This window comes from Octopus sinensis, linkage group LG7 (genome assembly GCF_006345805.1).
Source record: "Octopus sinensis linkage group LG7, ASM634580v1, whole genome shotgun sequence".
NCBI classification, from domain to species: Eukaryota; Metazoa; Mollusca; class Cephalopoda; order Octopoda; family Octopodidae; genus Octopus; species Octopus sinensis.
Genome location: NC_043003.1, coordinates 51,166,790 through 51,191,531, shown reverse-complemented (window position 1 = coordinate 51,191,531; position 24,742 = coordinate 51,166,790). Strand labels below are relative to the sequence as shown.

Below are 24,742 nucleotides of genomic sequence, written 5' to 3'. Positions count from 1 at the left end.
ATTTAATATATTTTTATTTATTCCTTCTCCTTTACATTGTATTGCTGATTTGTTCTATCTTTTACCATTTCATATTTTAAAACAATATTTCTGGAGAGATAAAATTCAGGTACATAAAAGTATCATCTTTTAAAATTCAAATAACTATTACTGGAGAAATATCTCATGGAAATGTTTTTTTCCTCTTCTCGTCTGCTTCTGTATTTCAGGTGAACAGTCAAGCAAATATATATTTTCAAATATTGACATATTTTTTTATAAAACACATTTTATTTTATATATAGCCCAATTACAAATTTGAACATTACACAACGATACGACCATGTTAATGATTATAATGATACATAAACTGTTACATTCAGCTTAAATACAATGTTATGGTGGGTTCTAAAACAAAGTTAATGGAAAAAAAAAAAAAAAAAAAGAAGAAAAGCTCTCAAACTTTTGCTAGTTTGAGGGGGTGGAAAACTTTCAGCTACTGGAAAGATACAGTTTTCTCAAAATAATGCTACTAAAGTGTTTTGAAAACACTATAAATATAATTTTCACAAATTTTGCAACATTTTATATGAATTCCAATAATTACTTTTATAGGATTGTGATTAATTATGTAACAAGGGTTTTCATTGTGTCAACTAGCAGAAACATACCCCACCAAAACCTCAAGCAGTTTTCTGGTATATATTCCACATTTCAAATCAAAAACATGTAACATTGTATAAAAATACAACAAACTTCTTGTACCTTCAATTACTTGTTAATTGGAAATGAGTTCTTTCTCTACCCATTAATGTATTTTCTTTGCTATACTTTAAGAAAACATTCCCATTTTAATGACAGTAAATATATTTCTGTATAAGTTATGAAGCCATTTGCATATACTTGAAATAGCTCAGTAAAGAGAGTGTTAGACTGAAGATCTGATAGCTCCTAGTTGAATCTTGTGTTGCAGCATGTAGAAGTTTTGCTTTTGAAATTATTACTAATTGAAATCTCTATAACCTGACTTAATTAGCAAAGGTGATAGAAGATTTCTTTTTAGTCATGTATATACATATCAAGATATAATCATCATTATAATAAGATATGACTTCATGGCTTGTCTGAAGAGGAAGTGTAAACTTATATGGGAAAGAGGAACAGGAATCATGATACCTGATGACCTTGTCTGAATTCTTTTTTTAAAAAAATGGTCTCCTCTAAATACACCCAAGAACCTGGTGATAATGCTCAATTAAGCAATGGACTAAATGTACCACCCAACAACAGATACAATCCACTCAACAAACTCCTGCACTACGATCAGCCTGAAACTATGGCAGGAAACACTTGCTTAATGTACCAATCGGTGTAATTAAAATCACAACCGTGTGATTGTGAAGCCAACCACATGACCATGTTTGCATCCATCCATTAGTTCTTATATTGAGTGAACTTGTTTATGACTAGTTAAACTCTTCTTCATTGTGAATGCTTTGCCACAGATATCACACTGATATGGTTTTTCTCCTGTGTGAATTCGTTTGTGAAGTGTCAAATACTCATTTCGAGTGAATTTCTTGCCACATATATTGCAATGGTACATCTTACCACTGCTGTGGATATATCTGTGTCTTATTAAGTTTCTTTTCTGTGCAAATACTTTACCACAGATATTACACTGATGTAGTTGTTCACCTGTGTAAATGTTTTTGTGAGAAGTTAAATTTTCACTTACAGTGAACTCTTTATCAGAACTATCACAGTGGTAAGGTTTTTCATTAATGTGAGTCTGTTTGCAAGGAGTTAACTCTTCAGTCTGAGAAAATGTTTTATCACAACGACGTAGATTCTCACTTGCATGCATACTTCGATGATTAATTAAAAGATCATTTTCAGAAAATGTTTTACCGCACTTGTCACACCCATATGGCTCTTTATCTGAATGGGTAAGTTTATGAGAAGATAAATTTCCACTCATTGAAAATGATTTACCACATATATCACAGTGGTATGGTTTCTCACCTGTGTGAATACGTTTATGAATAGCTAACACCAAATTATGCGTGAATGTTTTACCACAGATATTACAAGGGTATGATTTATCAGCTGTGGTAAGCTGCTTGAGGTAAGTCAATTCAGAATTCCCTGTCAGTGCCTTATCATAGATATTATACTGATATGGTTTTTCCCCTGAATGAATACATTTGTGAAGTGTTAAATATTCCTTTCGAGAGAATGTTTTACCACAAATAGCACAATGGTATGGTTTCTCACCAGTATGAATACGTTTATGAATTATTAAATACCTCCTCCTTGCAAATATTTTACCACAGACATCACACTGGTATAGTTTCTTACCTATGTGAATACGTTTATGAGTCGTTAAATTTTCACTTGCACTGAACCTTTTACGGCAGATATCACATTGGTATGGTTTGTCACCTGTGTGAATACGTTTGTGACGAGATAAATCACCACTTATAGAAAATCTTTTGCCACAGACATCACAGTGGTATGGTTTCTCACCTGTGTGAACACTTCGGTGATTAGTTAACTGTCCATTCTGAGAGAATGATTTCAAACAAATTTCACACTGGTATGGTTTCTCACCTGAATGAATACGTTTATGAGAAGTTAAACTTCCAGTTGTTGAAAATGATTTATCACAGGTATCACAATGGTATGGTTTACTACCTGTATGTATACGTTTATGACATGTTAGATTTCCACTTCCAGAGAATGTTTTTCCACAGATATCACATTCATATGGTTTTTCCCCAGTATGAACACGTACGTGACGTTTCAAATAATCATTTCGAGAAAATGTTTTAGTACAAATATCACAGTGGTATGGTTTCTCTCCTGTGTGAATAAGCTTATGGTAAGTTAAATACCCACTTTGGGAGAATGATTTACCACAGACATCACACTGGTATGGCTTCTCATCCATGTGAATACGTTTATGGATGGTTAATATTTTACTTTTAGAAAACGTTTTCCCACAGACATCACAAGTGAATGATTTTTCTTCTGATTGAATACATTTATGAGAAGCTAAATTTCCAGTTGTTGAGAAAGTTTTTCCACAGACATCACATTGGCATGGTTTTGTTTCTGAGTGCACATGTTTGTGACGAGTTAAATTAGTTTTCTGTGAAAAGGTCTTACCACAAATATCACAGTGGTATGGTTTCTCACCTGTGTGTGTGCATTTATGATGAGTTAATTTTGAACTCTCAGAGAAGGTTTTACCACACACACTACACAGGAATGGTTTTTTATCTGCATGTATATTTTTGTGATTAGTCAAACTGTCAATATCAGAGAATATCAGTAAACATATATCACAGGTGTAGAATTTCTTTGGTGTATTTAACTGTGTCTTATGAGATACATTTTTTTTCTCAGATTTTGCTTCATCATGAATCTGACTCTCAGATGTCTCCTCCATATTGCTGTTTGGTGGTCATAAACTACAGCTTTAATTCTTTTCTTCGTAATTTCATAAATTATATCAAAGTTATGCAACTGACATTACATGTCATCTTGATAAGATTATTCTTCAGTCTTTCCTATCCTTTATTAATTTCTTGGTGAATCAAAGGTGAGCAATACCCTGAAACAATGAAACAGTATTGTAAGATATAAGGGATATTGAAACACCAACCTCTAAAACATCTCTTTCAACAGCACAAGAACTCAACCACTACATACAACAACATAACAATAATATAACCTATCTCTCAAAACATTAAGGGCATGCAACAAAAAACCTTCAAAGCAGTTACAAATCCAATCCTTCACTATCAATGAGGGTATCTCCTAGTGAATATACATCCTCAGTTTAGCAAAGATAAAGTGAAAATGGTGGAATGCAGTTGGATGAAACTGTAATATCTTAATATTTAAATGAAAACAATCATCGAGGTTGTGTGGTCTATCAAATCTCCATCTTTGCAATATATGGTAAAAGTAGAAAGAAGGCTTATCTGAGATATGTCAATGATTGTAGTGCAGCAATGTTGATATCAACAAAACTATTTTATAAAAGTATTATGTCCCTTTGTAAACTTCCAGATATCAGGCATCTTTTCATTTCCGACATATCACTGAAGCTCTATACTGATATACAGGTAACAGTAGACACCTGTCTACCAGGTTTTCAAATATAGTGGTTGTATTAATTAACAAGGAAGGTTTGGCAGCTGGTGACCTGGGGCTAAACAACAGTATTCATTTGTATCTAATTTGAAGACAGGTAAAATCTATACAAAAGAAACAGAAAACTGAACACCCAAAGATACAAAAATGAACTGAATTTCTTTCGAATGTTTATTTTTATTTGTTGCTGTAGAACTGAACTTAGGACTACCCTTCTGTCACTTAGCAGCCAGGGGCAACTTTGACACTAGTGGCAGCAAGGATGGCACTAATTATTGCTCTAACAATATTATTTTCATTTGTTTAAAATGATTACTACTACAGCATTATTATTATTATTATTGATATCATTCATTAAATGAATAATTTAAATTTATTTTATCTTCACTCACTCTCATATCTTAAGTAACTCAGCAATGAAGAACAGAAACAATTTTAAATTATCTGATACAATAACATCCTTCAAAAAAAAAAAAAAAAAAATAATAATGATAATAATAAATAAATAAAAAACTCCAACTGCAACCTAAAATATTCCCTGACAACAAACAATATCATTGAAACTGACCGAGATCCTTTTACATAAGATCCTTGGAGAAGTGTCTTTTCCTATAACTCGGGTTGACCAAAACCTGGGTGGATTTGGTCGACGTAGACTGAAAGAAAATTAGTTGCCATAAGTCATATGGGGAGATAAAGATTGACTAAACTGAAAGCTAAAGGTCGCGACAAAGCACCATCAGAAGTGACAGGCAATATGGAATGATCTAGGTCAAGTGAAAAGTTCTTTTGACAAAGTGGGAACGGAATGGTAAACAGTAACTTTGCCAAAATTTATATTCCATCATAATAAATTCTAAACAATCTGATACAGTTTCCAGAGAATTCACACTAAAATGATAAAATGATGAAATAAATAGAGTACTGAATTTAATTCATGAATAAGGTATCGAAGTTGCTAGGTAGAATATGCGAAGAAAGAGACAATCTTCGCCGACCGCCAAACATCTGTTAATCGATAAAATGGAAGTGGAGTACTGAATTCAAAAGATCGCCTTTAACTAATTCTACTTTGACTAATATTTTGAGTATAAAAATGAGTTTGATCGCTTTGCAATCACGAGGTTCCACGTTCGATATTGGTGCCAGTTTCGCACCTGACCTAACAATTTCTTCAAAATCAATTGTGAGGAAACGAAGAATAAACACCAAAGAACTTAGCCTGTCACAAAGACATCGTCAAAGCTATCGTGCTTTCACTTAAAAATATATTATTGAAGTTATTTCTCTAATTTATTTATTTTACTTACTGATTTGAATGTTTCAAGAATAGGATGGAGGTGGGGTCTGCTCTTTATATTTTGTTACTTTACAATCAGCTGTGTGGTTTCGGGTTCAATCCCTCTATGCAGCATTTTGGACAAGCATTTTCTATAAATAGCCGAGTGCCACCAAAGTTCGGAGAGAGAAAAGGCGTAGACAGCAAAATATAGAATATAAAAGAAGCGATTGTTCCTACTCTTGAGCAGTATTTAACCCCTGGAATAGTTAAACACCATAACATGGCTCTTGGATGCTTTTATCGGACGAACTCTGTTGTAAGCATACGAGCCAAATCTCTGGTCGGATAACCTATTACCACTCTCTTTCGGAAACAAAAATGGTCATGATCGATGACCTTCCAACTCTGAACAAGTCATATTTTCTTAAAACTGTGATGTTATATCTTTTTTACGTGTAGTGTAGTTGAACAACAAATGTAAAAAGCGAAATTGCTAAGTGATACATGGAAAACGAAATTATTAAGTGATGCGCGACAAGCAAAACCGTGTAGCGCACATTGATTTATGCCTCTCGAAGAATTTGTTTGAAAATATTTTCGGTGAATAACAACAGAAATAGAAATTTCACAGACTTAGGAGACTATTTTTAAAGTTTTCTCATCGTATGTAAAAATAATCAATGCAATTAATCTCAAGTTGTTCATGATTAGAGATATATGTGCACAACTTACTGTTTTCTAATATTTCTCTTCGCTATTCAATATAGTTAGATGTGACAGATGCAGAAATGTCAAGAAGTCATTGTCATGCAAAACATTTACAAAAATATTCTTGACATTAAACGATAGTAAAGAAGAAACTAAGTGATACATCTTGATAGGCACATAACTAATCGACTAAACAAGCAACTTTGCTTTCGTAGCCTACTATTTGGAAAGAAACGTAGAATATGTGAAAAACAAAGAAATGACTAATTGTATTATTATTGTAAAACGAGTGTGATGGGAACGAGGGCGAAGAACTCTGTTCAGCATCGCAAAGTAAAAGGGAAATAAATAAAATTGTTTGACAGATGTAAACATAGCTTGATATGCAGGTTTCATGGAATTTATTATTAGAGTTCTATAAATAGTTTAAACAACAAAAAAAATTTTGCAGATTTCGTCTTAATTAACGAGCTCTTCGACTTTAACAGTACCTGTTAAGTTTGCTGCAAATATATATTTTTTTCACCAACGTTATATTAAAACACATACACGTGCATGCATGAACACGTACGTATGTACAAATTACGTGTGTGTGTGTGTGTTTGTGTCTGCTTCCGTCCGTCCGTCCATCCATCCATTCATCTATCTATCTATCTATCTATCTATCGGATCTTTTCCTTTTGAACGGCACATGTCAACACAATTTCTAGTTAACTAAACACTTTAAAACTTCGTATACTGGTAGAATGTGTCAAAATAAAACATTTTTTTCTCTTGGCTTTCTTGAGAAAATTGTAATTTGTTTGTTTAACGTAGTTTAATTTTTCGAATTTTAACCAATGAATCGCCTCTATTGAGCTAAAATCATTTGCTGCGTCTAAAACTGAGACAACATCCTGTCACAAACCCTAACCCTCACCCTAACCCTAACCCTAAATTTTATCTTTTTATTAGTCATCTGGTACAACTTTTATATAGTGGTCCCATATTGCTTTGTGGCTTGGGTGTTCTACTCTTTGTTGGTAGTTCTTATCTGGATTGAAGCCACCAGGAGCATAGTTATGTTGGTATGACAATTGAAAGAGTACTCAATACTGCATTAATAGAGTGTGAATGATTTGCCTATTCATTTATGAAGTTGATAATATTAGTTTCTGCTACTGATATTTAATTGCTACATCAGCGGTAATCCTCAGTCAGTGTGAGATATTTATGAAAGTACAGCAAAGGGTAGAAACATTATCACCTTGCAAGCTTACAAAACCCTTTAAATCAACAACTGTCAAATGTATTTTTGTCCTAACTGAACAGTTTGACATAATTTTAAAGTAGATGAACAGTGGTGGTGTGGTATGTGTGTGTGGGGCACAGTTAGAGAAGTGTGTTGTAGGTTAGTAGGACATTAAACAAATTGAATTTCTTGTTCTGTTTTTGGTGTTATTTCTATGGCTGGGACCTTCCTAACACCAATCACTTTCTAACAGCAAAATCTCCCTCCAATGACATCTTAGTGTTGTCTTAAGCCAGTATTTCTCATAAGGAGATGGTGCTGGCTGTGAAAATTGAAAATGGGGCCCCAAAATTACCATTTTTAATAAAATTAAGACAGTTTAGAAGGGATAAAGATACAAACACTGTTTTGTTCACTTATTAATAAAGAGAAGATGGAGCAAGAAATTTGATTAATATTTTTATTGAGGTTGGGACTAATGTTAGTCAGTATGATAACCATTGCTATAACGAATAAATTACCAATATAAAGAAAATCTTTCTGATCCTTTCCAGGAAAGATATGAACAAGGAGGAAATTTGAAAGGGCTGATATTCTAGAGCAGAAGCGCTGGGCATAGTGGTTAGTGAGAGGTCTTGGAAGGGATTAGATACAACAAGGGTGACCAGAAGTGGAGAATTAAAGGCCATTATACTAGTAACAGAAAGGGCTGAAAGCAGAGGCAACAGACTTTTAAGTGAGAGACTGGAGCATGACTTTATGCTATTAAGTTGAGTGGTCTTTCCATGGATGTGGTTCAGGATATCTGTTTGTTTAACAGGTGCACTGCCTCAGATATGGGAGCAATGTTCCATTGTGGGCATCACTTGAGAATTTGCAGAGTATCAGCAATTGTTGATTGACCAGATCTTATTAGGAAGAACATTTAAAATGGCTCACTTAAAATAGTAGATTATTTGTGTTAAGTAATAATGGTTGCAATATTTGCATAACAACTAACAAAAGAAAGATATTTGTGTACGGCAAAATACTTCATGCAAAAGCAAGTTGTATAAAGCAAATATAAGAAGTACTATGCAATATTGTAAGTGAAATTTGATTGCAGTGAGCAGAGACTGGAAAACATTGAGAATTGTCTATCAATGTGCACTATTAAGGTTCCTAAAATACAAGATAACACTAATTTGAGAAAGCAACTGGCTTGTTAAAGGTAATGGCCAACACATTCAGGAGAAGAATCTGTAATGAAAATGGCTGGCAGCTAGGGGGAAAGAAAGTTATGAGCTTCCCGGTTCTTTATCTTCCTTGAGTAGAGGAAAAGCAGGAAAATATGAAAGGAAGCAATAAGGTAAGATCTAAAGATGTTGATCCTCGGAGACAAGATAAATATGAGTATGAGAAGAATGATGCCATGGGAAACTGGATGGTAAAATGATGACGGGTGTGCCAGAGAAGTCTTACATGATTTTATAGAGTATTATGATTTTACAATTTAAATAGTTTATTTTTCTTAAATTAGTATGTCAGGTTAGGATAAGACACTAACTTTTAAGATACTGTCTTACCAAAGATATGAGATGCATGGTTCCTCACACACCTGAAGTTAAATTGCTCTTGTGTGAGAATTCTTTACCACAAATATCACAGTTATGTGGTTTCTTGCCTGTATGAATACGTATGTGTCTAATTAATTGATCTTCTCTAGAGAATCTTTTTCCACAAACATCACACTGATAAGGTTTTTCACCTGTATGAATTCGTTTATGACTAATCAATAGTTCTCTCTGAGAGAAGGTTTTACTGCAAACATCACAGAGATATGGTTTTTCACCTGTATGAATACGTTTATGAAGAATCATATGTTCTTTTCGAGAGAATGATTTATCACAGATATCACAACAATATGGTTTCTCCCCTGTATGAACACGTTTATGAATATTCAAATACTCTTTGCCGGAGAATGATTTGCTACAGATATCACAGACGTATGGCTTCTCATCTATGTGAATACTTTTACGGCTTGCTAGTTTACTACACTGAGAGAATGTTTTACTACAGATATCACAGTGGTATGGTTTCTCCCCTGTATGAATACGTTTGTGAACAGACAAATATTCTCTCTGGGAAAATGATTTGTGACAAATATCACAATCATGTTTCACACCTGTGTGAACACTTTTATGGCTTATTAATTTATTATGCATTGGGAATACTTAACTGCAGATATCATGTTGGTATCGTCTCTCACATGTATGAATACATTTGTGGTAAGACAAAAGCTCATTCTGGAAGAAGACTTTAAGGCAGATATCACACCTGTATGAATTTTTGTTTATCTGTACTTGTGCCTGGTGAGATAAATCTTTACAACCAGATCGCATTTCATCATTAACCTGAGTGTCATACTCTTTCTCTTCCATAATATCAAGTAGTATTCATTAAATACAAATGAAAATCCTTTCTTTATGTGAAATACCATGCTAACAAAGTTATTATTAACTTCAAGGTCAGGAGTTCAAAATTTGGCTGCTGAATTTACAATGTATTTACAATGAATTTACGACATATCATCTCTTGACAAGAAACAATAAAAATTGTAAATATCTGTAGATATGCCTCAGCTGTAAAGAAATATTTTTGAAGTTCATTTTAGAAGAGATTCATAGCATATTCTTTTTTGTCTTGTAGTTAGAAATGAACAACTCAAACTGATACTACTTGCTCCAGTTATTAAGATATATCCAGTATGGAAACACATCATTCTGTTCAAGTTTACTTTTGAATTTCCCAAGTTTATCCACAATATAAATCCAGTAAATATTTCCAGACAACAAATGAAGTTTCTTCAGAGTTAAATAACCAATGTTATATGTTTGCTTGAGAATGTCATTCTCTAGTCTTTCATATTCCTTAATGCATCATGGATAGATGAGAAATTCACTGAAATAAAGAATATAATGAAATAATTATACAAAATTTATTAGAAAAATAATCTTGACCAGTGGCATTGAATATAAGAACATTATGAAGAGATAATATGTAACAATATATATAAACTACTTACAAAAAAAAAGATACAATGGCATAGACATGTGGTGGAGATGGCCTTGGGAAAAAATCACCATGGAAGCATGATAAATAAGGTAGAAGAATAGTGGAACATTGATAAGAGACATGAGTTCTGGAACTCTATTTTATAAACTGTTAGGTCAGGTTTCTGTGTGTAAGGATAGTTACTCTCTTTCATCCAACAGTCATGGGACCCCAGTAAATCATGGAAGGAAGAGTTGATGGATGTGGTGTATTAGAGTGGTTGAATTAAGAGTGTCAGGGTTTTCATTTAGGGAATTGCTAAGGATGATGATGATGATGATGATGATTGAATAATGCTGTTGCTGATAATGATTAAACAATGTTGATGATCTCTAAATTTAGTTCAAAGACTATGGGAGGTGGGTAGACCATTTGAATTAACATCATGTCTTCTTGATCCAAGAAAATTGAAAATCAGAGTCAGCCCCAAGAGGGATTTTAACTCAGAATGCAAGAGAGGCAGTGAAATACCACAGACCATTTGATCTGGTGCTCTACCATTTTTTTTGTTCCTTTTTTTTTGTTCAGAATTAGTCAGTGGAGCAAAGGAAGTGTCTATGTCTTTTGTAGGTTTTCTAGCATTAGTGAAATTGCTGTCTTTGATATTTAGTATGATCCTCTATAGATGATCCTCCTATAGTATGATCCTCTATAGTGTGTAGAAAGAATGTGGATAGTGTGTGTGTGGTAGGGTGAGAGTGGTGGGGTGTGCCTCAGTTCAAGAAAAGAAGAATTAGTGTATTAAATGCAGTGTTTGGTAAGTGGGTCAGAGCAGATGAGTGGAAGAAAAGTAGTTAGATTAAGTGTTTTTAAAGATGGGTACTAGACAACTTAATAGTTCAGAGGAACAGGACAATTATAGTAAAAATAGACAGATATAGAAGGCGGATACAGCTTGCAAATGGGATAGTTGTTGTTGTTGTTTAGAATGAGGTTAACCCAGATCAAACTGACCAATTATCAAAGATTCTGAAGCTGTAATCATAAAAAGGGCATCACTGTCAGCAGTGATTTGCGTTGGACAAAGCATATCTCTAAAATTGTCAAGAAGGCCGAGGGTGTCTTGGCATCACTCAGCAAGACTTTTGTTAGCCGCTCTCCAGCCATCTATTTAAAACTGTATACAGCTATGGTACGACCACACTTGGAATTCGCATCATCAGTTTGGAACCCCTATCTTGCTCAGAACATTGACCTCCTGGAATCTGTCCAGAGATGTGCAACCAAACGCATACCCACCATCAGACACCTACCATATTCTGAGCGCCTTGTTTCCCTGGGCATGGATTCACTGAAGCTCCGGCGTCTGGCGACGGACTTGGTAAACATCCACAAAGTTATCAACCACCTCACCAACAACAACACTGAACACCTTTTTGATCTCCATGTGTCTAACACACGTGGACATGCCTACAAAGTCAGAAAACAACACAGCTCCCATGACTTTCGGAAACATTTTTTCATGCTCAGAGTTGCTGAAGCATGGAATAAACTGCCTGCATCAGTTGTTGACTGCGATGACACTGCATCCTTTAAGGCCTTCATGCTTTCCGAAATCCACCGAAACTACACCTGATTATATATACACTTTAGATGACTTGTAGTGCACCTGAGCACTGTACACAATTATTATTATTATTATTATTATAATTAATATATCCCTAGTTATATAAATAGAAGTGTTATTTGAAGAGATTTGGCTGATATTTTTAGCAGATCAAATAGAAGCTCTTTTGTTGACCCATTCTTGCAGAAGTATTGACTATATTTGGTGATTGTGTACATTTAGTAGGATGGCAGATGGACAAAGGTGATCTTTGAATGGAATGTTTTTTTATTAGTGCAGAGGTGAATAGAAATCACTATGGGGAGCATCATCATCATCATTGTTTAATGTCCGCTTTCCATGCTAGCATGGGTTTGACGATTTGACTGAGGACTGACAAACCAGATGGCTGCATCAGGCTCCAATCTGATCTGGCAGAGTTTCTACAGCTGGATGCCCTTCCTAATGCCAACCACTCCGAGAGAGTAGTGGGTGCTTTTAGGTGCCACTGACACAAGGGCCAGTCAGGCGGTACTGGCAATGGCCACTCTCGAATGGTTTCTTTTACGTGCCACCTGTACAGGAGCCAGTCCAATGGCACTGGCAACAACCTTGCTCAAATGTTTTTTCACGTGCCAGTAAGGCGACACTGGTAACGATCACGCTCGAATGGTGCTTTTTATGTGCCACTGGCATGGAAGCCTGTCAGCTGCTCTGGCAATGATTACACTCAGGTGGTGCTCTTAGCGCTCCACTAGCACGCTCTGGCAATGATCACGCTCGGATGGTGCTCTTAGCGCTCAAAAAGACATTCTTTCAAATTGGTAAAGATCCTTTTGGCAAAGGAGCAAGTAACAAGGTCTGTTTCAAGTGAAAGAGCTGGCTAAAGTTAAAGAACATATTGAATGATGATAGTAAAGATTCACCTATATAGAAACAAAAGAGTCTTCTCTAAAGAAGTGGTCTTTAACCATATTTTTTTATCTATGGACCCCTTTGATTACTGCTCTGTTCTGATGGAGCTCCAAAGCCATTTGGTGCATAAAAACTAGTTTTATTGACATTTCTTTCAAAAGTCCAATTTTGTTTTTTTACACGATAACTCATGAGTTGAGCCATGTAAAACGTTAGAGAAAGGAAACTTAGCTGTTTCTTGCAATACGGTGAGCCCTTGCTACTTTGCGGTTCAACTATTACGACTTAGAGGATTTTAAATATATATATATGAACGCCTAAAATTTTTCATTAAATCCATCAAAATATTAATGATAAATAGTAATTCCTAGTCTAGGAACAACAAAACAAGCGTAAAATAGCAAAAAAGCATATACAGGGGTATTTGAACTTAAGACGGGCTGTGATAGGTCCTTATAATTCGGTAACGGATTAACTTTTTCATCTTGATACACAGTTACTGTCTTAACCACCCTCTCTTCTGTTGTTTACTATGGCGATGAACAATATTTTGGTCAATGTAGCTTTTGACAAATATCAAGGAGCATCAATACGAGGTAGTAGTTTGGTGAAAGAAAACTGGATTTTACATATTAGAAACTACGAAGTAATATAAATTTTAAAATACTCTTGCATGTTGTCTCATATTAAAGGGACGCAACTCTTCCTTAATCGATATAACGGTGGTTATAGTATATGATATAGTTACCTCCCATAGATAAAAAAAATAGATGATTCTTAAGTAATTCGTGTTTATGCACCGCATCGGCGAAATTTGAGCTTAGAACGCAACGACGGACGAAATGCCGCTAAGTGTTTTGCCCAGAATCGTTAGCATGCCGGGCAAAATGCTTAGTGACAGTTCGTCCGTCCTTACGTTCTGAGTTCAAATTCCGCCGAGGTCGACTTTGAATTTCATCCTTTTGGAGTCGATAAAATAAGTACCAGTTGGCTACTGGGGTCGATGTAATCAACTAGTCCCCTCCACAAAATTTCAAGCCTTGTGCCTATAATAGACAGGATTCTGGTCTATCTTTCGATAAAGGTAGAGGGATAATAAAAATGTTCGGCAATTTTTGTACAAAATTTTTATTTCTTAAAAAATTGTTTTTTTTTTAGCTAAAGCGCTTATACTCTTTTACTTGTTTCAGTACTTTTTAATTGTGTCCATGCTGGAGCACCGCATTTAGACGAACAAATCGACCCCAGGACTTATTCTTTGTAAGCCTAGTACTTATTCTATCGGTCTCTTTTGCCGAACCGCTAATGTTACGGGGACATAAACACACCAGCATCGGTTGTCAAGCGACGTTGGGGGGGGACAAACACACACACACACACACACACATATATATACGACGGGCTTCTTTCAGTTTCCGTCTACCAAATCCACTCACAAGGCTTTGGTCGACCAGAGGCTATAGTTGAAGACACTTGCCCAAGGTGTCTCGCAGTGGGACTGAACCCGGAACCATGTGGTGGGTAAGCAAGCTACTTACCACACAGCCACTCCTACGCCTATGTTTATGTATTTTTTTGTGTATGTATTGTGTGTATGTATATTTGTGTAAGTACTATGCTCATGTATTTATTTGTGTATGTGTATATATATATACACACATGTATATGTAATTATTATATATTTGTGTATGTAAGTATATGTATGAGTTTATGTGCATGTACGTATATTTGCGTATGTATGCGTATACGCAGATACACATACATACACAGTACTTACGCAAATATACATGAATACACACAATAATAATACACAAAAAATATACATACGAAATTCAGCTGGAAAAAAAAAAATTTTTACGGAAATTGCCGAACAAAGGCTTTCATTATCCCTCTCACTTTAACGAAAGATAGCGGCATTATGGTTTTATTTTATTTTATAATTTTCATCTGATTCTACTCTATGAGACGTTACACACACGCACGCACGCACGCACGCACGCACGCACGCATGCACGCACGCACGCACGCACGCACGCACGCACGCACGCACGCACGCACGCACGCACGAACACACACACACACACACACACACACACACACACACACATAAATGACGGGCTGCTTTCAGTTTCCGTCTACCAAATCTACTCACAAGGCTTCGGTTGGCTCGGGAGAAAACTTAGCCAAGGTGTCACGCAGTGGTACTGAACTCAGAACCATGTTATTGGAAAGTAAGCGTCTTATCGGACAACCCCTTACCCATTCAAATCACTCAGATATGTTCTGGAATGAAGACGATAAAAGATGGATAATAGAAAAGAGAGGAAGAGGAAAAAGGATGAAAGAAATCTGGTCTCTCTCTCTCTCTCTCTCTCTCTCTCACACACACACACACACACACACACACACACACACACACACACACACAAGCTGGCAGATTTGAAGAGTTGAAAGAAGTACAATACCTATTTCTTTATTACCCACAAGGGGCTAAACACAGAGGGGACAAACAAGGACAGACATAGGTATTAAGTCGATTATATCGACCCCAGTGCGTAACTGGTACTTAATTTATCGACCCCGAAAGGATGAAAGGCAAAGTCGACCTCGGCGGAATTTGAACTCACAACGTAACGGCAGACAAAATGCCTATTTCTTTATTACCCACAAGGGGCTAAACACAGAGGGGACAAACAAGGACAGACATAGGTATTAAGTCGATTACATCGACCCCAGTGCGTAACTGGTACTTTATTTATCGACCCCGAGAGGATGAAAGGCAAAGTCGACCCCGGCGGAATTTGAACTCAGTACGTAACGACAGACGAAATACCGCTAAGCATTTCGTCCGGCGCGCTAACGTTTCTGCCAGCTCGCCGCCTTAGAAGTATAATACCACGACCACTGCCACCACGACGACCACCGCTACCACCGCCGCCGCCACGATCACCACGACTGCCGCCTCCGCCGCAGACAGACAACACCAACACTGGAAACACCATGATAAACACTAACATAACTCAGTCTGCACCTAAACGAGCAACGTGAACAATATCCGCAAAGAAATATCATAACCTACACGGTCGTAGATACGAACAAAGACTTAACGAACCATATGCATTAACACATAAACGCTACACACAATGGCTACACGACAATAAAAAAATAACATTCACAACTTTCATATAAACCTTAAAAACTACACAAGAAACTTGCAAAAAACAAAGACAAAAAAAAATATCGCGACGGAAAGGGAGATTTACGAGGGACAATAAATAAAAGAATTATTTTTATTTATGCGCCCTTTTCAAGCCTAGCCAGGCTCATGGGCCCGGTTTCCCGGTTTCTGTGGCGTATATTTTCCCCCAGCTGGACGGGACGCTAGTCCATCGCAGCGTTACTCAAGAAACAGGAAGAAAGAATGAGAGAAAGTTGGGGCGAAAGAGTACAACAGGGGTCGCCATCACCCCCTGCCGGAGCCTCGTGGAGCTTTAGGTGTTTTCGCTCAATAAATACACATAACGCCTGGTCTGGGAATCGAAACAGCGATCCTCCGACCGCGAGTCCGCTGCCCTAACCACTGCGCCATTGCGCCTCCACAAATAAAAGAATGTTCAAAGATTTATAGATGAGAATACTCACAACTAATGGGAAGGAGGGATCGCCAGTCCTTCTACAGGAATAAGTGGTCACTCTCACTTTCACCCGCATTGAAAACAAGCCACCTGCCTAACTTGACGGAGATGTGGTAGTCATCAGCCAGACCAGAATATTCAAGGCATGAGCCTTCGCTCCCATTTACGAAGGAAACGAGGTGTACATATCAATAAGTCGACTGGTAACGGCAGAGTCCTTATGTCGTTTCACATATGTCTGCACCTCGCAATATCTTTCTGGATCCAGAAGGTAAGTATGTGTGGCTGGGCGTGACTAGCAGCGATGGTCATCTAAACCCAGACAGGGGCGGGATAGCCTGATTTTTTTAGGCATCTAGCATCTTCTCTGGGAATGTTCCATTATTTAGTGCTAGTGCTAGATTTGAACGGTATCTTGGATGCACACTGGGATTGTGTAGGATCAACCGACAGGAGAAGTAGTACAAATATCTCTAAAACTTGCTCAAAGGTTTCCAACTCCCTGACAGGTACGAAATATAGGTTTTGCGAATGTACCATAAATAAACCGCAACGGGTTATTCAGATCGTATGTAGATAGTGTATTCTGTTGGCGAATAGAAAGAGATATCGTAAATTGGCTACATAGACATAAATTTGTTATTTGAATTGTTGACCTAATTTTCGTTGATAGAGACTCAGTTACCAGAAATTGAATACGCCTTTCAACAAGTTTGACTGAGAAAATCGCCAACAACAAATTGTTTTTAGAGTAATTAGAGATTTAGTGAGTATCTAACGATAGAGAAAACTAGATGAGTGGGAGGCCTAGTTAGAACCTTAGAAGAAGCGCTTTGGAAAGGTATCGTGACCAACGTGTTTGAGGCGAAATTTGCCCTCAATGTAAAACAATCACAAAAGTTGCATTGCCAGAGAAGAGAGAAAAAGAAAAAAAAAACGAAAGCCGTTCCAAGAGGCCCGAGCGGCAGAGGCCCAATGTAGAAACAAAAGTCATAATTCAGTCTTTGGTAAACAATCTTGAAAATGTGATAGATGCATACGGCTTTTGAGCAGCTCTGTGTTCTATTTTTAGGCAAGGAAGACAGAGAGTTGCAAAAAGCGGATAATAGCTATGGAAATACTGGAAACGTTGGTTGGTTGCGTGGGGTGCAAACGTTCTGGTTTGGATAGTCTTCACTACGAGCTTTACGTTCGGTAAACTCTTGGAAGATATCTACCGCTTTTGGCGGCAAAATGTGAGAACCACCTGTCCTGTGAGCTGAGGAACGGTGGCACTGCTGGGAAACATTTTGAATAAGGGGAATTACATTGATAATTTCAGACCCCATAATTTCGCTAAACGTAATACTTTATAAAGATGTATCGCATGAGGGTGGGCAAGGAACCTGGCGCGAGTGGAATCTTGTTTAACTTAGATCAATTGAAAGCTTCCATTAGGTTCGATTACCAATATTTGGCAGCTCTTCTCACAGTCGGTTTTGGTCACGTCTTCAGGGGTTGGATCACCTCATTGTGTAGCAACATCTGCTCGGTGATAGGGTGAGTGCCCATTTACCAGAACCATTTACTATCATGCGCTAGATCCGTCAAGGTTGTACCCTCTCATTTTTTTCTAACTGTACCGACTCTTGATTCACTACTGCAAAAAAATAGGGATAGTAAGGGACAGCGCGCGCGAACTAGGATGCAGAGATCGTAACAGTGTCTTACACCAATCACATCAAGGTGATCAGCGCTGTTCTCAGAAAGTACAAGGCAATAACAAGGGCTAAAATCAGTCAGCTAAAGTCAAAGGCCTGCAACATAGCACATGGAAAGGTAGTTCCATACCGTCCAATAGAAAAATGAGGCTCTGGTTAGATGGACCGATTAAATTTCTCAAGGTATGATTTAGTTTAGGTCTCCAGGTGGGAAAGACGTACGACGAGGTGACGAGATGGGTGCTCAGCTTCATCAAAAAATGGACTGGACCGAAGGGAAGCCATTCACTGCCAGGTTTGCTAGAGCTAGCGTAAGCCTAAATCGCCTACGCCAACTATTACTTTTTATCAAAGCCAATTAACCTTAAAATCTGGGGCAAAGAAACAAACACACACTGCAAACAATGTAGATCAATATTTTGCTCCCTTAATTGTATTTTGATGCATGTCCCAGGGCAAGTGAAGGCCGATACTAGTGGAGGTATGATAAGGCCTTACATAGAGTGTCAATTGGATGGACTTGCAGTAAGTTGAAGCTTGCAAGCAACACAATCCAAAGGTATCAGATTCCAAAGGAAGGTGACAAAGCTCCTGAATCAAAAGCAGCTGCGAGGGATCTGTTTCCTATTTTGTATCAAGCTTTTGATTGGGAGATGCAAGTGGATCTGAAGGGTAGAATCATCTGTATAGAAGAGGCGGCAACGATATTATTGTTCCGGCCATGGTTCTTGTATCCAAGAGCACAAAACCGTCCATAAAATAAAGTGTTAGTAAAGTCATGGTGTCGTTATAATCGACTAATGCTCTCCTCTTAAATTTCAAGCTTCGAGTCTATTTTAGAAACAATTAAAGTTGGCAAGCTGGAAGAATCTTTAGAGCGTCATAAAAAATGGCTTTTCAGTAATTGTTTCGGCACTTTAGATTCTGAGTTCAAATTCCGTTGACGCCAATTTTATCTTTTATTATTTCGGGGTCGATAAAATAGAGTAACATTCTAATATTGAAATTGAAGGTATCTGTTAAGCTCCCTACCACCTCAAAGCTACTGGCTATATACCCGAATAAGAAACTGTATAATCAATATATAATGAAATTGAAGGGAGAGTGGAAGTACAACGTTTGACACTAGTTCGGTTGAGCAAGTCAAGTCGTCAACCTGAATACTTATGGAACATTAACCTGCATCTTCTGTCAAGGTTTACGCTCCAAGGTTTTATTATCAACGAAGCGTTCACAAAAAAGTGAAGCTTTTTACTCACAGCTAGGAGTGTTACATGCAGAAGCGTTAAACATGGTCTCATTAATTTTACATTGTAAGTAGAAGGAGCCATTCTGCAACATCCTGCTGTACCTATTTAGAGTTTTAATTTCAGCTAACTGATTATTATGTGTTGTGACCATGGACAAGGCTGTCTTAGCAATATTAAAACTCCCAAAGTAATGCTCTGGGTCCTATAATAATTATTCATTCACCGCAAACCGCAACATGCATAAAAAGGCATTCGACCTCGCTATCTGTGGGTTCGCCGAGCAACTGCATAGTGTACTCCATTCCTTACGATGTTACTGGCCTTAAGTACCATCCTGTGGTAATGACAACATACAGCCTATTGATTTGTTAGCTGGTTGCCTGTTTATACATACCCTGAAGCTCAATTAGTTACAAGACAATAGTTAGCATGATGAGCTGGGAGAATCATTAGCTCGACGGACAAAATGCTTAGTGGTATTTCATCTATCTTCATGTTCTGAGCTCAAATTCCACCGAGATCGACTTTGCCTTTTATCTCTTCTGGGTCGATAAAATAAATAACAGTTGAACATTAGGATCGATGTAATCGATTTACCCACTCTCCGGAATTATTAGCCTTGTGCCTAAACATGAAGCCAATATTTAACTTGATATTGTGCGATGCTCTACTCTTTATTTTCTCGGTTCAAATCCCGCTAATTTCAACATTTTTTTCCCTTTTCATCATTCTAGGTAATAATAAAATAAATTGTTTGTTAGGTAGTGAGATCGATTTACATAACTGCACTGCCATCAATTTGTGGCCTTGTATCAATACTAGAAATCAATATTTACTGCAATTTTTTTCTCAAGTTTTATATCTACCATCATGGCTATTTCCTTTACATGTTTTATCTTATATCCCTATCATATCCATTATTCTCTTTCTCTAAACCCCGGAACTTATTTTGTTTCTCTTTTAAATTTATTGACTTATTTTGTTTCAGAAACTTTTTCTACAAAGATAGTTTCTAATATTCTCATTATTCCAATTATTTTCCGTTTTATGGGTTCATTTCACAAAGGTGCGTATTTACCATTTCTTCATTTCTTTGTTTCGTTTTTATATATCATTGATCATACCAAAATAACATTTTCGCCTGACTGGGATTGTCACATCGTTTCTTGTCGTAAGTGTCTTCTTATAAAGAGACACCTATTGTGATCAATTTTACTATATAGTCAAACTACGTTTTATTACTATCAATGGAATTGATTTTGTTTGCACAATCCTTTGAAAGAGTATACAAAATAGCTTCATAAATATATGTGTATATGTTCGTTACGTAAAAGTTTTTTCGATTTCATTCATTCAACCTCTGATTGTGTTCAGCGATTTCCTGGATCGTTCATTAATTGGCATCATTTGATGCTCTTTGTTTGCTGTTATTATTAAGTCACAAGCCAGATCTGATAGAGCATTCCAGCCGTTATCATCCCATCTTATTAAGACTATCTAGAACTACATTATGTAATATGACCTTTACTTTTTTTTAAAGATGGAAGGGCGAAATTTGAGGGAGATTTGACTGCTATATCTAGCAGGTTGAGCGACCACGTAAAAGCAATTGTTTGTCCTCTCTCTTCACTGCATAAAAAAAATTCTGTTCATATATTTTCATATCATAAGCCCAGGACTTCCTGTGGCAACCTCATCAGCAGTTACTTTCAATTACCTCTTGAAACATAACATTGAACTGAAGATTGTATTGCAAGATGCTTTTATTAGCTTTTATGTTCGTTTTTCGTGCTTGCATGGATTGGACGGGTCTTTCGAGCACAAAATTTCATCACTTGTTGCTAGTCCTTATCATCTCTTTCGTGCGGATGAGCCTCTAGAATCAGATTTCACTACTTCTTCTGCTGTCTTCCTTGGTTTTGCTCTTTCTCAGGGTTTTTCCACTTGGGTGGTTGCAACATGTTTACTCAAGTGTAATCCTCTGCAGTCATTTCACCTCACATATCCAAACTAGCACACTGCATAAGATGTAACGTGCAAGATGTGGTCTTGCATATTACACCTGATTCGTTTTAGAGCTAGTTTTTCTCTTAGCTCATTAGTGCCACTGCTTTCAATATATATATATATATAAATTAGAAAAAGAAACCAACTTTTATCAATCCAATAATGAAAAATTAAATTATACCATTTAGAAAACTTACATATTATAGAAAGATTAAATACAAGATAAAACATATAACAATGATTAAGTAATTTGCAAAAAAGTAAATAAAACGTATATATTTGGTAGAATAACGACACGTGGTTCGTGGCTATATTTAAGAAATGATAATAGTAATAATAATAATAGTAAAATCACTTCAGTATAAATATAGCCACTCTTCATGTTAAAGAAAGAAACAATGAAATAATTAATTAGATAAATTAATAAATATACGTAAATAATCTTGTAAAATACGAAATAACTCAACAAATATATTCTTGTTTAAATAAAAAAATAGAATAAAAAATAAGATACAATTAATTAAAATATTTAAAACAAATATATATATATATATCATTAAGAGAAAACTAGATACTATAATTTAATCTATATACATTAAATTAAATTATTAATTAATTAATTTATTTAATAAACATCTAAATAAAATCTTATACTCATTAAGTAATTTATATAAAAAATCTTAAGTAATATACATAATGTTAGTATAAGCTATACACACACACACACTTATATATATACACACAGTCCTTTGAGGTGATACTGTCGAGGAAGTATCCAAAGAAAGATGATCATATTGATAATATTCGGCCAATGATTTTGCTAAACGCTGGTTTAAGATTTTGGACAAGGTGTTAGCAGATTGTGGAATAGCGCTTATCGATTGACAAAGATTTTATCACTGCAGACGGATCAATGCACGACAACCTCTCCCTCATGTGATAACATCATGAAGATGGTGGACAAGAAATCTGGTTCGGGTAGAGACATGATTAACTTGGATCAATCAAAAGCTTTCGATAGAGCCGAGCATCGTTATTTGATGATTGTCTTCTAAGCTGCCGGCTTTGACCCTGTTTTCAAGGGCTGGAGCGTCACAATGTACAACCGAATCTGCTCGGTGGCTAGGATAAATGGTCACGCTCAGAACCTTTCATTACCATGCTCTCGTTATCGATTAACGTCTCTTTTGTATGTACTGCCTCTGGAGTCACTACCACGAAAACTAGAGATGTTGGTGACAAACTAAGATGCAGAAGATTTGTATTGAAACATGAAGATGATATTATCATAATAGTGCCGGACACAAAGCACATCGAGGTAATTGGCAGTGCTTCATGGAAGTACGAAGCAGTGCAGGAATGAAAATTAGGCAGGAAAAGCCAGATGGTCTGCAGTTTGGCTCCTGGAGAGGCAAGTCAATGTCATCCAACAATGTTGTGAGGTACTGGGCGTACGAACTTGTTAAATTGCTAAAGTTAGGCTTATTTCAGATCTTCAAGCGTGCAAGAACTAACTAAGACGAGGTGACGAATAGTTTGCCTCCTCTCATTCAGAATTGGGCCGAAAGGAATCCATTCTTGAAAGGTCGGAAAGAGGTGACAAACGCCCACATCACTTCCGTCATTTCTTACAGCCTGACCGACGTGCCTTGCTCTATTTCACGTCTGAGCAGACAGGAGCAAGTGGTCTTCCGCTTTCAGTGGAAGGGATGCATTCCACTGGTCAGACGCTCCATTTACTGTTAATACCCCCAGAATGGAGAACTAGCATCTCGTGGCTAATGATGCGCAGACATCCGCTGAGGTTACAATATCTCCAGCATTTCCTTGACGGAGAAAAGATGTGGCTGCCGTTTGTCAGACGCGTATATCTCCAGTTCGTCTCTCTGACAGGGCTGTAGTTGTAGATCAAGCGAAGACCGACAGAGGGCTCTTGACATCTAGAATGTCGTCAAACGTTCCCAGACCTCTACTAATCAGGCTATGTGTTTGGTGCAAATTCGACGTCAGCATTCTATAAGGATTAGTGACAGACAAGTGCGATGACATTCTTGAGGAAACTCTGGGCGTCGATGAAAATCAACTGGCTGGTTTGTTGCGATCCAGGAGTCACGGATAATTTCTAGAAATCCTTGGCGTGGTAGTGCTACCAGGGTGCATTACCGGTTTGAGATACGCTCTACAGGCACGACAGAGCCGTCTGACAAACAAATTACACGCTGAGCGACGAAACTGCTCTGCATGCATTCCAGTGGTCGAGAGTTGCCGTCTTATGGATTTCTGTCGATGAGTTGTTACGCGCAAAACATATCCAGCTCTCAGTTGAGTACATTGCAAAGATCACATTGCTGCCTTCCTTAAGTTGGAAAGAGTAGCCAGTTTTTATCTGTCCAGTAGGCATGGCCAAAGAGACTATGCAAGTTGCACGATTGGCGAGACTGAAAAGGCTAAAGACGGGCACTTTCTTCATTGGCCACCCCATCGATCATCTTTTTTAGGTTTCACTTAAAAAGAAATTCAAGGTGGTGAGAAAAATGTTGTCTTCCAACGAATTAGTTGAAAGTTAGACGAAAGTAGTGAGAATGATGATTGGGTCTGCTCTGAGAGGAGGGCTGATTGGGAGGGCGCTTACACAAGCGGTCTGGGTGACTGTGTATCTTGTAGGCTCCTAGTGAGAGCTATTTGGTCTCCCTCCTAGTGGAGAAATTTTCCTTGTTTAATACTTCATTGTTTCAAATTTGTGTCCACGGCCAAACCACTGTTTGCCGTGTTTTGAACCCATGACTTTTGTGCCTTTTATATAAACCCTTGTGGCCAATATAGAAATTATTATTATTATTATTATTATTATTATTATTATTATTATTATATTATTATTATTATTATTATTATTATTATTATTATTTATATATGATTCACAGCTTTTTTTGCTGGGTATGATGGAAAGTGTCGACTGTCCATTACCAACAGACTAAGGTGACACTTATTCTTTGATCTTGTTGTCACCAGGATATGCTGTGTCGATTATCATGCATGTTCTTTCTTTTTTATTCCCCACAACAATGTCCGGTTTCCGATGTCTGGTCAGGTGATCGCACTGAATCATTGCATCCCACAGGACTTTATAATTTTCATTCTTGGTGACTCATTCTGGGGTTTTCTCATACCACGTCTTTGCTCTTTGTAGGCCGTGATTGCCACAGAGCTCCCAATGGATCATTCTTGTCACATT

General features: G+C 36.9%; 2 protein-coding genes across 4 annotated transcripts; both read right to left on the bottom strand.

Annotated features, from left to right (window-relative positions):
* Positions 1–1,187: 1,187 nt before the first annotated feature.
* On the bottom strand, positions 1,188–6,283 carry LOC115214403 (zinc finger protein 62-like). Of its 3 annotated transcripts, XM_036504755.1 has the most exons (3): positions 6,158–6,283; positions 2,797–3,598; positions 1,188–2,460 (listed from the first exon to the last, which is right to left on the bottom strand). In XM_036504755.1, exons 2-3 carry the CDS (start codon positions 3,431–3,433, stop codon positions 1,421–1,423), a joined length of 1,677 nt encoding a protein of 558 aa, XP_036360648.1. In that variant the 5' UTR covers positions 3,434–3,598; positions 6,158–6,283; the 3' UTR covers positions 1,188–1,420. The 3 variants fall into 3 exon arrangements, with proteins under 3 accessions (XP_036360648.1, XP_036360646.1, XP_036360647.1); XM_036504753.1 differs by having other exon boundaries at positions 1,188–3,598; XM_036504754.1 differs by lacking the exon at positions 6,158–6,283 and adding an exon at positions 5,454–6,137 and having other exon boundaries at positions 1,188–3,598.
* A 2,670-nt stretch (positions 6,284–8,953) lies between these two features.
* LOC115214402 (zinc finger protein 271-like) lies at positions 8,954–9,784 on the bottom strand. The gene is made up of 2 exons (XM_029783598.1): positions 9,583–9,784; positions 8,954–9,228 (listed from the first exon to the last, which is right to left on the bottom strand). The coding sequence occupies exons 1-2, from the start codon at positions 9,782–9,784 to the stop codon at positions 8,954–8,956; spliced, it is 477 nt and encodes a 158-aa protein (XP_029639458.1).
* Between the last annotated feature and the right edge of the window lie 14,958 nt (positions 9,785–24,742).